General features: G+C 52.9%; 1 protein-coding gene across 1 annotated transcript in view; it reads right to left on the bottom strand.

The window, feature by feature from the left end:
* TTLL9 (tubulin tyrosine ligase like 9) overlaps positions 1–12,902 on the bottom strand; it is a 37,638-nt gene that overhangs the window by 17,852 nt on the left and 6,884 nt on the right. Inside the window, exons 4-7 of the mRNA XM_028524702.2 lie at positions 9,842–9,953; positions 8,908–9,093; positions 1,926–1,994; positions 1,203–1,277 (exon numbers count right to left, since the gene is read on the bottom strand). Of these exons, the coding sequence (XP_028380503.1) occupies positions 1,203–1,277; positions 1,926–1,994; positions 8,908–9,093; positions 9,842–9,953 (442 nt within the window). The remainder of the gene's footprint in view (positions 1–1,202; positions 1,278–1,925; positions 1,995–8,907; positions 9,094–9,841; positions 9,954–12,902) is intronic.

The raw sequence follows: 12,902 nt of genomic DNA, 5'->3' as shown, positions 1-12,902 counted from the left end.
GTTGTGATAATAACAATTATTAACATTTATGGAGCATATCCTGAGTACAAGCCTCTGTGTTAGGCACGCTACTTGGGGTACATCATGTGATCCTTAAATTGCCCCTAAGGGAAGTGCTGCTGTCCCCATTTTACAGGTGAGAAACTGAAGCACGGGGGGGGGGGGGGGGGGGGGTGTGACTTGCCCGAGGTGACACAACTGGTCGCTAGCACAGCTGGGAAGTGGACCCACGGAGACTGGGTCTAGAACCTGGGCATTTAACCCAATAGGGCGGCCACTGGCCATGTGCGGCTGCACACACTTAAATTGATTAAAAGTGAGTGAACTTACACGCTACAACACAGTTGAACCTTGAAGACGTAATGCTAAGTAAAAGAAGCCAGACACGGAAGGACAAATAGGATGTGACTCCACTTAAGTGAGGCACCTAGATGATCACATTCATAGAGACAGAAGGTGGGCTGGCAGCTTCCACCGGCTGGGAGTGGGGGTGGCGGGGGGACAGTGAGCAGCGTGTAACCGGGTGCAGAGTGTCCGTGGGGAAGATGAAAAAGTTCTGAGGACAGCTCGTGGTGACGGTCGCACAACAATGCGAGGGTGACCTGTGTCACAAAACTGTTCACTTAAATATGGTTAAGTGGTAAATATTACATATTAGTTACCGTGATAAAAAGGAAACAAATAAAAAAATCCAGTCCTTCAGTCGCACTAGCCACATTTCAATGGCTTACTGTCAACACAGGCTAGCGGTCACCATGTCAGAAAGCACAAGTGCACACCAAGTCTTCCACTGTGGAAAGTTCCACCGGCCAATGCTGCCCAGCGCCCCACACAGGCCCGCAGGGACTTGCCTCTCCCTTCTCTGCCTGCTCATTCCCTGCCGGCCAGCCCGGCTCAGGAGGACAGCCCTCACATATGCATAGCACCTCACCGTCTGCCAAGCCCTTCCCCCCCCACCCCCCCACCCCCCCCAACCCCCGACACTGTTGCCTTCAGAGGAACTTGGTGAGCAAACCGAGGCCCGAAGGCCAGTCTCACACACTCGGTGAGGTCACAGAACAGACTGGTGGCAAGGGGCACTGAAACCCAGGGCTCCTGCCCGCAGGGTGGGGTTTTTGACATCCTCCCATCCCAAGCTCTTTCAAGACAGGGGCAGCCAGGCTGCTCTTCTTGGGACCCTGGCCGCCCCCACATATACTCACGTGGCTGCCAGAAGGATTGACAGCGCCCCGGGCTTGCTGGGCCTCCAAGCTGGTGGGCTTCTTCCCAGCAGTGCCCTGACCATTTCGTGGAAGGAATCAGGTCACACGGTGGAAGGAGGAAATTAATTTACTGAGCACCTGCTAGGGGCCTGCTGGCGCAGTAGGTGCTGGCTGTGCGTGAGTTTGGTTGTCCTATTTCTCTCACCCACCCTGCACCATCATCGTCTGTAAGGTTCAGGGTGCTTCAGCAATTTTCCCAAGACCACACAGCGTCTGAGTGGTGGAAGCAGGATTAGAACCAGGATTTTTACTGAACTGTGTCTTATTATATGATGGGGGTAGGAGGAGGAAGGGAGCTACCTCAGGTTCAGTCTAGGACTTAGTGGAAGTTAGCTAAACTCTCCCCTGACAGGTGAGTAGGAGGTCCAGGTGAAGAATGCAACGTTTTCAGTTAACACATTGCATTCTCAGCAGGTGCTATTACTAGCCCTCATTTACTTGGGCACAGAGAGGTGAAGTAACTTACCTAGGGTCACACAGCTATTAAGTGGCAAGGTCAGGATTTGAACCCAGGCAAGCTGCTTCCAGATCTCTAGTACTCATGGGCAGACTTGTGCACAGAACTTCTCTGCCAGCCCTCCAAGCTTTCAGGGAGGGAAACAGGGGCCCTTCCTCCCAGTGAGGGCAGAGAATTTAGGGAGGAAGGGGGAGAGGTAAGCTCACCTTCCGCCAGTCCATGATGTCCTTCAGTCTCCGGAAGAGGAAGATGCCCTTCCCCTGGGACCTGGCTACCTGGGTGGTGGTGGCAGATGCAGAAAGGTCAGCATTCAGCTCTTTGTGGTTGCCTGTTCACCCCTGTGCCTGGGGCCACCCCCCAGCATTTCTGTCTCCATCTCTCTCACGGGGCCCCAGCTACCCCAGAGGAGAGGCCCAGCCCAGCCCCGAAGAGCCTGGAACGGTGAAGGCGCTAAGCCTGGCAGGAGGGAGAGAGAAGCAGAGAGAAAACTGAGGACCAGCTTAGCTCACAAAGGCATCAATTGCATGAATAATACAAAAGAACAGACAATTAAAAAACCATTTCTAACAGTCCTGGGAACATATCATCCAATTCTTTTTTTGGAAATCAATTTGCCTTCCTAATTAGGTTTTCCTTCAGCTAATACTGAAATCGGTCTGCCTCTGCTGAATGCCAGCATGGATAATTCATAGCTTCACAGAGTCTAGAGGCTAGGAGAATCTTTAATATCATGCAGAGCAGTCGGCAGCAAAAGCATTACTTCCTCCTATGATGTCTTCTGCCACAGTCACCTGCCAGGCCTTGCACCTCCACAGTGCCAGGGAACATCCAGACACAGACCATTTGTTTCGGAATAGCTCTATTAAGCAGTCATCCAAAAGGTATATAGTCGGTGTCTACTGTGTGCCAGGTGTCATGCCACACCAGTAATCCAGACCCCGGGGAGTTTTCACAGCCTGGCCTGAATTGAACTAAAGTTTGCCTGCCTGGGTTTGGCCTTGAGGGCCTCCAATATGAATCTGATTCCTGGGTTCTTTAGTCATTTGCAGCCACTGAGCAGGCCCCCGAGTCATTTTTTCCTCCAGCATAAAGGCACCCAGCAAGTGCAAACTCTCATTTCTCTCTGGTCTCCTCTGAGCGTGGCCCAGCTGGTCACTGTGGGGCCCTCTGTACAATGTAGGGGTGGGCAGAGTCGTCAGGCGTTGCCATACAGGTGGTCCACTGCATGAAGGGCTCCCCACCCCGGTCGCTGGGGCAGCGGGAGCTGAAACCCAGCCTTGTTCAGCCTGCTGTGCTGTGCACCCTGGTTCGGGGTCGTGTGTGCCCAGAGTGAGGGGCGGTTCCCAAAAGACTGTGGAGCCCTGTGGTGCCTCAGGGGAAGCCACACACACAGCTGTTTTGGAAAGCAGCTAATAATCAGTGTGCATCAAGGGCTCCCAAGAGTTCGCAGCCATGCAAGATTTAAATTCACTTCACAAAAGAGGGCTACTCAGTGTAAACAATAAAAAAGCACTCAACTTCATTAGTCTTCAGAAAAATGCAAATGAAAACCTGAATGTGATACCACTCCACAGTCCCTGAGAATGGCTAAAGTGGAAGACAGGCAGTCTCCAGTGCCAGAGAGGGTGTGGGGAAGCAGAAACTCTCACATGTGCTGATGGGGCGTACACTGCTTGGAAACTCTCTGGCAGCATCCACCAAAGCTGAACACAGGCGCCCCCATGACCCAGCAATTCCTCTTCCAGGTGCCTAAATGTGCATGTGGGCACCCCCGAACATGTACAGGAGCATGCACATGGAAACCCCCAAACATGTACAGGAGCATGCACATGGGTGCCCCCGAACATGTACAGGAACATGCATGGCAGCACAATTCATAACAGCTCCAATCGCAGAATCCCCAAATGGGTGAATATTAACTTAATGGAGTAGTAAACAGCAATGATAAATAACAATTCACAGTTAGCCACACCAGTATGGATGCATGTCATGAACATGATGTTGAGGGAGGGAAACCAGACACAAGGTAGCCATACTACATGATTCCGATCATACATAAAGTATGAAAGCAGGCAAATGGTTCTACGGTCCTGCGTTCTGAGGGACTAGGGTATAGTAAGTGGAAGAGGCTCTGAGGAGAGCAGCTAAGGGGCTGGTCATGTTCTGCTTATGGTCAGGGTGCTGGTTATTTTTTTTTTTAAGATTTTATTTATTTATTTTTAGAGAGGGAAGGGAGGGAGAGAGACAGACAGACAGACAGACAGACATAGACATCAATGTGCGGTTGCTGGGGGTTATGGCCTGCAACCCAGGAATGTACCCTGGCTGGGAATCGAACCTGGGACACTTTGGTTCCCAGCCCGCGCTCAATCCACTGAGCTATGCCAGCCAGGGCTAGGGTGCTGGTTATTTGAGTGAAAATTTATCAAGCTGTACCCCTGAAAGGTAGACATGTTCTGTTTTATTAAACTTCAATTAAAAAGTTTTTTAAGACTCATAACTTTTGATCTAGGAACCTCACGCCCACCACTGGCTGCCTTCCTTATAGCCATTCCTCTTCCTCCTCTTCCTGGCTGGCAAGCCCACCTCTCACCGTGGAGGCTGGGAAGACCAGACAGCTATTTTCCCAGCCTCCCTTGCAGCTAGTGGAAACCATGTGACCTGTTTTGGTCAATGAGACCTAAGGAGATGTCTGTGTGGGGCTTTGGGGCTTCTGGGAAAGATTTTCCTCTTTGTTAAAAACATTGGTGTTGACAAGGAAGAGGGGAAGGAGGAGGAGGAAGAAAAAGGTTGAGAGAGAGAGAGAGAGAGAAATGTGTGTGGAGGGAGGAAAGGAGGGAGGGAGGAGAGAGAAAGAAATGCTTGGCTTCTCTCTCCTTTCCCCAAATACTAGTCTGAGGAGGTGATGCCTGTGACTGTGGCAACCACCTCACACTGATGAGGTGACGAGTCTGATGACACAAAGCCAACACACTGAGGATGCAGAATGAGCAAAGAGAAGGAACCTGGGTTTTTAGCGGCATTGCTGAGCACACCCCAAACCCAGAATTTCCTAGTTTAGCTTCCTTGTTATCTGAGATGATGAAATGTCTTTATTGTTCAAAGCATTGCTAGTAACCAATCTCCCAAGGGAACTATCCCATGGAGTGGGAAAGAAACTTGCTCTGTGGTGTATGTCAGGTCGTTAAGACTGGAAGTCGCCCAATACTTGCTGCAACAGACTGCTGTTTCCTAAAATAATCACAATATTTCCAGCCCCTGTGTTTTTCTAGGACCTTGCTACCCCCACCCTCCGTCAACAGGTAAAGTCGTTGCCCCGTCTCCTTGAATCTGGATAAGCCTTTAAAAAATGTATCAATTAATTATGTATGGCAAAAGCAACACTGTGTGGCTTCCAGTGCTGGGTCATAAAAGCAATACAGCATCCACACAGCTCTCTCTTTGGGGAGGGGCACCCGGGAACCCAGCCACTACGCTATGAGAAAGCCCAGGTCACAGGGAGAGGCCCACAAAGCAGGCAACTGAGTCTCCAGGCTCCAAGTTTGGTTGAGCTCCCAGCCAACAGCCAGCCCCACACTGCAGCCGAGTGTGTGAGCCAGCTTGGCACAGCGAAGCCTGCAGCCCTCAGAGGAGCTGCCCCAGTAGATGCTGGAGCAGCATGAGCCTTCACTGTCAAGTGCTGCCCAACAGGAGGCTCATGGCCTAATTGAGACATGATTGTGGTTTCAAGGCCCTGGATTTGGGCTGCAGCAGCAGGACCAGAGCACCAGGTAGGAAAATGGTCCGTAATGACAGAAACACCAGCAGCTGGTACCTCTCAGGTGTTTCCCATGTGCTGGGCTCAAGGACTTACACACAGGACCTCACTAAAGCTTTAAAAACGAGACCCTACATGTGGCATTACGTGGTTCCCATTTTGCAGCCAAGGAAACCAAGGAACAGAGGGGCCGAGCACTCTGTTCGAGGTTACCCAGCCAGCAGGAGATAAATACAGACTCATCAAATCTGCACCTCAACAGGCTGGTGCTCATGCACCCTCCAGGGCCAGGGAACACTCAAAATCAAATGACAAACATGGTGCCACTTCTGGGAGTGACAGTCTTAGCTTGACAATTTTCGAGGAAACGATTTTTGTATTATTTTTATAAGAAGAGACGGTATGGATTGGAAAACAATATCTGGATTATTAGGACGAACTGTACTTTGACGTTGCGCCAGCTGTGGCCACTCACAGCCCTCCACCCCCTGCCACGCCCTGCCTGGCCCCTGGGCACCATTCCTCCTGTGGCATTCGCTGTGTAGCATTACCTGGTGCGGCAGATGTGGCTGGTGGCCTCCCCAGCAACGCCCCCTTTTCCTACCCACAGAACCCCGTTGGGATGACCTCCTCCGGGGCCCTTTCCTCTCAGGAGGTCTGAGCCCTCATGGGGGTCCCATGCCCCTGCCATTGGTTCAGGCTCCGGCCAGCAGGATGCCAGGGGAACTCTGCTGCAGGGACTGCTGGACAGTTTGTGTCTTCTTCAAAAGGGACACAGGCTAGCGTGGTCCTTGAGTGTGTGGCAGGGGAAGCTGCAAGGAGGCGAAGCTGGAGCTGCGGCGGCCGTGCCATGCCCAAGCAGAGCGGCTAGCCCGCTGAGTCGGGAACTGATGACGAGGACGTCCGGGTGACCCATGAACAGTCCCTGGAGTCGACCTCCCATCGCTAAAGGACATTCCCTGGGGTCCATAAACTCAAACAAGAAAGAAAATCTCATCTTTATTGTCATTAACCCCTAATCAGATTGTCGAGTTTCCTTTTATCATGAGCCCTGGCCACAAGTCACAGTAATGTTGGCCGTGCCTGGGACTCTGCTCTCAGAAGAAAGCACAGTTATCATTACATATTGCATTATAATTGCTGCAGATATCTCAAATGTTGTCTGTGCTCGTGATGACTTTGAAATTATGGTAACTATTGGGCCTGCTGTCAGATTCTCTTTAATTGCTCCTGAAAAGCACATACTAGTTAGCACAGCTAAAGGATGTTTTAATAGTCTGCGTGGTGGCTGTCAGCACACACTCACAGGCCTGTAGTTAGCTATAGGACAGTGACTGACTGGGAGTCCCGGCTGCTGCTGCTAACGCCCGCCCTGGGCTGGCCAGGCCGCACTCAGGCCCCAGCCTACAGCTGAGGACGGCAGGACACGAAGGCTGGCCAGTCCTGAGAGACAGAGGGCTCTTCTGATGGGCAGCATGGGTCTGCTGCCTCCCCTCCGCCTCGCTGAACTTCCCTGGGCTGCACAGCAGGCTAGGAGGCTCTCCCCAACCCTCCTTCCTTCCTCCACTGGGGTCTGACCGCTCTCTCAGCCTCCCCAAATCCCTGCCCTGTTCTCTCACAGGCAAAGCTCTGGCAAGTTGGATCTTATGTTGGCATGTTTCTCAGAGGACCCGGACACACAGTTTGATAACTGTCTTTCATACTGTTGCTTTCTTTTATAATCAAATACACTTTATTGTTTGCTCTTATAACCACTATCCTGTGCCAGAGTCCTCACATTTCACCAGATGCTGAAGAGGCCCCAGGCATCACGACAGTTCTGAACCCCTGCCCCCTTGTTTGAGCTGCTGTTGGGTTCTCCGTTATTTGCTGCCCAAAGTGTCCCAGCCCTTAGGAGACAGCCGTGAAAAAAGTGTGAGAAGTTCTGATTGGGGTGAACTCGTAAAACAGAACACAAAAATGTGGTTCTTCCTGTTCTGCCATTTGGAAAGAGGCCCCCAAAACCGGTTGCCCAGGTTCTCTACCCTGAGGGAGGTGTTAACCAACTCTGCAGCCCCCCTACCCCCCAGGGACTGGTGGACAGGCCTGGGCCCTGACAGCCCGGCACCTGCCTCCCAGGCTCACCAGGGAGGCTGGAGGAGCAAGCACGGGCCCACCACCGGGGTCTTGCCCACCTCCCTGTCAACCCAGAGGGCCTGAGCTGGCGGGAGGGGAGAATGCGCAGATGGAAATAAAGTCTGGGTGTGTGCGCTTTAACTCCAGACTGGGTTTGTTTTTATATTCCCTAGGAGCGACAGCTGAGCTCTAGCCCACACCCCGTCTACTGAACCAGACACTGTGGGAGTGGGGCGCTTTAGTAAGCTCTCCAGAAAATTCTGATGCACTCTCAAGGTCGAGAATGACTTCAGTAGAGCCTCATGACTCCAAGTGTTGCGCGGGGGCCAGCGGCAGCGGCACGCTCATCAATTCCATCTCACGGAGGAGGAAATGGACGGAGAGGGGCTGAGCGGCCTGCACAGGGCCGTACATAAGTGGCAGACACAGAGCCAGGACCCAGGCTGGTCTGACTGGTAGCACCCACTCTCCGCACCCTACACCCTGGACAGGCTGCCTCAGCCACTCGGGAGGGAGGACAAGGGCGGGCACGTGCCCGCACACAGAGCCGAGATTCCTCCTCTTAATTACAGCTGTGAAGGCCGGGGGCTGGGAAAGGAATCAGCTTAATGTGAGATTGCTCGTTCCCAATTAGCACAAATTATCATTTGTCTGAGCGGATAATGCCTGCTGGGAGCTGGAATCCGCAGGTGGGTTGCAGTGTTCTTCTGCCTCAGCCCTGCCGCTCCGTCTCCCCGGCCCTCCGCTCTGTGCCTCCGGGAAGAGATGCCAGCCTCCCCGCGGACCTCGCCAGGGGAGGGCCAGGAGGCCTGGGTAAATCCTGGCTCAGCCTTTGCTCCATGAGTGTTTGTGGAAAGCTGGAATAACTAGGTCTTGGGCTCCTCCTCTTTACAGTGCAGGGTGGGGGTGGGGGTGGGGGTGGGGGTGGGGGTAGGGTGGGGGTGGGGGGTAGGATCTCCTTCCAAGGACTGTGAGGCCCGGTGGCAGTGTGGGTGCAGCACTTCTCCTAGGCTGCCTCGGTTTCCCTTCCTGGCAGGAAGAAAGGCAGGGGTCTGAAAAGGCCCTGAATTCCCTGCCCTGGTGCCCTGAGGATCACTTGTTCACCTACTAAACTCTTATTGTGCACCTACTGTGTACTAGTATTCACAGCCGCTGGGCCCACACACTGAAGAAAGGAGGAGATGACGTCGACCCTTCAGGGAGGCGTCCGAGGCTAAATGGCCAGACAGGGTCCTGTCCGAGATGCGCGCCAGGGAGCATCCCTGCGCTGGTGCCTGGGAGCCCCCTCCCCCCAGTCCCGGGCACAGGGCACTCACAGGTTTCATGATCCAGGTGATGCCTGGGTTTTTGCGAAACTCCTCCACAAACAGGTGGTACTCGCTCGGCAGCTCAAAGGTTTTGGGGAAGAAGTCGCACTTGGCTGCCTCCAGCTTTCCTGCCTCGCGCTCCAGCTGTTTCCGGAACCGCTTCAGGTTCTTCACCATGTAGTTCTTTCGGGTCAGCTGGGCCAAAGGACGGACGGGCCGGCGGTTAGCCCACAGCCCAGAGCCCCGCTCCTCCTCCCAACCCCGCCCATCCCAGCCGCAGCCTCCATCCTCTGGCCTGCAAACTAACAGTAACAGTAAGAGTAATTTTGACTAAGAGTAACTTTAGCCGGCTGTTCTACAGTTCTCCCCACTTGACAGGTGAGGGAACTGAGGCTCACAAAGGTTAAGTCAGTTGCCCAGAGCTAGCCAGCTAACGGAAGACATAGCCAGGCTTTGACTCAGGTCAGCCTGACTCTGAAGTTCATGTTCAAACCGCTAAGCTGCACTGATCCTTTAAAATTTCCCACCACTGCCTTCTCCATTCTCATCTTTGTGGTCTGGTTCCTGCTGGACCTCCCTCTGGTCTCCAGACTCCAAACTGCTCAACCCCTCTCTACCCTGAGGTCCTCATAAGGAGCCTCTAGCTCCTTTGGCCCTCGCACTCCACACCAGCCTGACCCTCGCACCTCTAGTGCTGAAACACCCACCAGCCCGTGCCCTCGAACCCCACCCCAAGACAACCTGTTCCTCGGGTCTGAGACCCTTACTCCCTCTCACTAGTTAACTCACCATACATCTAACATACGTACTCCCCCCCGGCACGTATCCCAAAGCCCCTCACATGTTTCATTCCTGTCCTTGTAACCCCAGGCTAGCTCCTGCTCCCCGCCACACCCAGGAACCCCAGGTGACTGACTCAGTCCCCTCAGCCCAGCCAGCGCACCTCGTAGTGGTTTCGGAAGTGACTGATCCGCACGTGTTCATCCATGTAGGTGTGGTCGAAGTTCTCCCGGAGCCAGCCGATGTCACACCAGTAAAAGTCCCACTCCCCTTCGCTGGGGGTGGGGTGGGACAAAGGTCATGACCAGAGGACCTCAGCACTGCTGGGTCCAGGGAGGTACAGCTGAGGGATACACAGCAGTGTGTCCAGTAGGGGTCTCAAGGAGGTGGGCATGGGCCACCACCGACCACAACCTGCTTTGTTAGGCTTGAATGAAAACTAGAGAAATATAGCTACAAAAAATCCAGGCTGCCGGCCTCCAGTGAGCCCAGATCCTCCTGGAACCTATTGGCTGGGCTGAGGAGCAGCCACTACGTCCAATGGGGCGCTCCCTCCCAGTCACAGCCCCCATCACTCCCTATAGCCTAGGGCACCAGCTGACCTCACCTGATCCTGTTACCTGCCTGGGTCTTGGAAGCATCCTGGGGCCGCCACCCCCCAGCTCACATTACTGAGCAGTGGAATCAGGTAGCATTTGCAAGCCCTTCCCAGTTCCAAAGCCCTCCCCCCTCTCACTGAATCCTCAGCACAACAGCCCTGGAAGGGACTAGGTTCACACCTGGAGCCCGCAGACAAGGGTGGCATGCTCCCCCAGAACCAGGCAGCAGCAGGATTCGCACCCAGCCCACTTGACTCCAAATGCCGACCTCATTCTTCACCAACGTGCCAGGGAGAGGGACAGAAACCAGACTAATCTATGCAATCTGATACCACAGCTGGGGTGGAGGTGCTTGAAAAAGATGTGAAATAAAATAATGCCACCATGACTGCTTCTAATTTGTTTAAGTAAAATGTTAGGTATGACTGGAGCCCCATGTATATTCCTCCCTGATTCTATCTTCTCTCCTGTCCCAGGGGAAGCCATTAGCCTGAATTTGGTGTGTGTCATTCTACGAGTATTTTTACAGATTTCCTATGTACATATATGTGTATCTGGACATAGTACATGGCATTGTGCGGCATGTTTTTAAACTTTCTAACAGCTAATACTGCCAGACACTGTTCTTAATACTTTATAAATATTAACTCATAGACCCTCATGGCCATCCTAAGTGTTAAATTCTATTATTAAACCCATTTTACAGATGAGGAAACTGAGGCACGGACACGTGGAGGAACTCACCCAAGTTCATACAGCTAGTAAGTTGCAGAACAGGATTTGAACTCAGGCCATCAGGCTTCTGATTCCAAGCTCTGTGGTTGGCACCAGTCCTGACTATTTCCTTTTACAACCTGCTTTTCCATCGACTTTTTGTTTTGGACGAATGAATAAATAATAGATGAATGAATAAGTAATGCATTGTTCGCTCATTCATCCAACACAGCTGAGTGGAGGTTGTCCTGCTGTCAGAGCCAGTGTCGGGTGCAAGGGTGCAGGAGGAGCCAAATGTCCGGGCCAGGTGATGCATATAATGCCGCAGTGAAAGTTAACCGGCAAGGAAATAATAAGTGACTCTACAGTGAGGAACTGTGAAATGTGCTGTGAGTAACCTAGCAGGAGGCCACGAGGCAGGGTAGCTGAGGGACCTATGTTGGGGGGAGATCACCGTGTGAAGGTGATGTTTTGACTGAGGACTGAGGGTAAGGAGGAACAGCCAGGTCAAGAGCAGTGGGGAGAGGAATCTAAGAGAGGCAAGGGCAGGAAGTGAGGCCCTGGGGTTGAAAGGGGCACGTTCAGGGCATGAAGGAAGGCGGGAGTGGAGGGAGGGAGGTCAGGGGTGAGGCTGAAGAGTGGGGTAGGGCCCGACCAGGAAGGGCCTGGTGGCCCATGGGGCGGGTTGCGGAGTCTTTTCTAATTCTGAAAGTTCCTTCATTTGTACACCATCCTCAGGATCATCACGGTCAAGTTGCTCTTCCATCACCCAGGAAGACGTTAAACTTCTCAAGAAGGGCAGTGGGGATTCAGGTCCCTTCTACCTTCCCCTCCCGCCGTCCCCACTGTGATGCCCTCCTGCTCATCACTTCCGGGCTGCAAGACGGGCGCTGCAGTTCCAGGCGTCACCCCGGCTTTCTAGGTAGCAAGCAAGGGAAGGGACAGCTCCGGCCATGCCTGTTCCACACTCTGACCTGGCAGGCCGACAGTCTGAACAGAGACTTCATTCTATCGGGAGACCCCAGACCCCCGTTAGGTCCAAAAGGGTGGGGCCTTAAACTCATAGAGTTATGTCCCATGTAATGGCCCTGGCCTCTGGCCCTTCCTGATTTGAGGATCCTTGAGGAAATCTGGGGTCAGTTATAAAGAAACCTGCTTCATGGTCTCCTGTACCATCTGTGCCAGGCAAACCCTCAGACCCTCAGACCTACCATGAAGAAGGCTGAGGAGGGACCGGGAACAGCCTGAGGTCACACAGGAGTCAGGAGAGAGCCCCTTCCAGTCCCCTGACACCCCCATGTGCCAGTCACTTCACTCTCCTCTAATTCATCCCCCAACCCCTCCTGCATCCTCCATCACACCAGGCAATGGGAATTCATCCCATTCATCTGTGGAGTTCACGGATTCATCCACTGGCTCATTTGTCCCTTCAGTCACTGAGAGGCTGCTGGAAGCGGGCAGAAATGAGCCTGGGTTTTTGCAGACAGGGGAGGTACAAATCCTAGCACAAGCCCTTACAAGCAGATTGACCTCAAACATGACATTTTTTACTCTCTTGTGTCCTGTTTTCTCATCCGTAAAATGGGGATAATAATAGCACTTACGTAAGAGGTTTGCTGGATAATTCAAAGAGGTTCTGCATGTGAAGTGCTGCAGAGTGTCTAGCGGGCTTAGTGCTTGTTGTTGAGACAGTCACTGCCCACGACAGGGCAGCTGGTTGCCCCTGCCCCTGACACCCATCCCCCTCTTTCTCTATAGTGGAAATCCTAATACTTACCTGGAAAAATCCCAGCATTTACCTATCTACATTTTTCATATTCCCTTGCAGCTAGGTATGGCCACATGGCTAAGTTCTGGCCATTGAAATGGGACTCCTGGGTTGTGTTCTTCAAGGGCAGGGTGTGCCTTTTC

This window comes from Phyllostomus discolor, chromosome 9 (assembly GCF_004126475.2).
Source record: "Phyllostomus discolor isolate MPI-MPIP mPhyDis1 chromosome 9, mPhyDis1.pri.v3, whole genome shotgun sequence".
Lineage (NCBI taxonomy): Eukaryota > Metazoa > Chordata > Mammalia > Chiroptera > Phyllostomidae > Phyllostomus > Phyllostomus discolor.
This window is presented reverse-complemented; position numbering and strand designations above follow the sequence as displayed.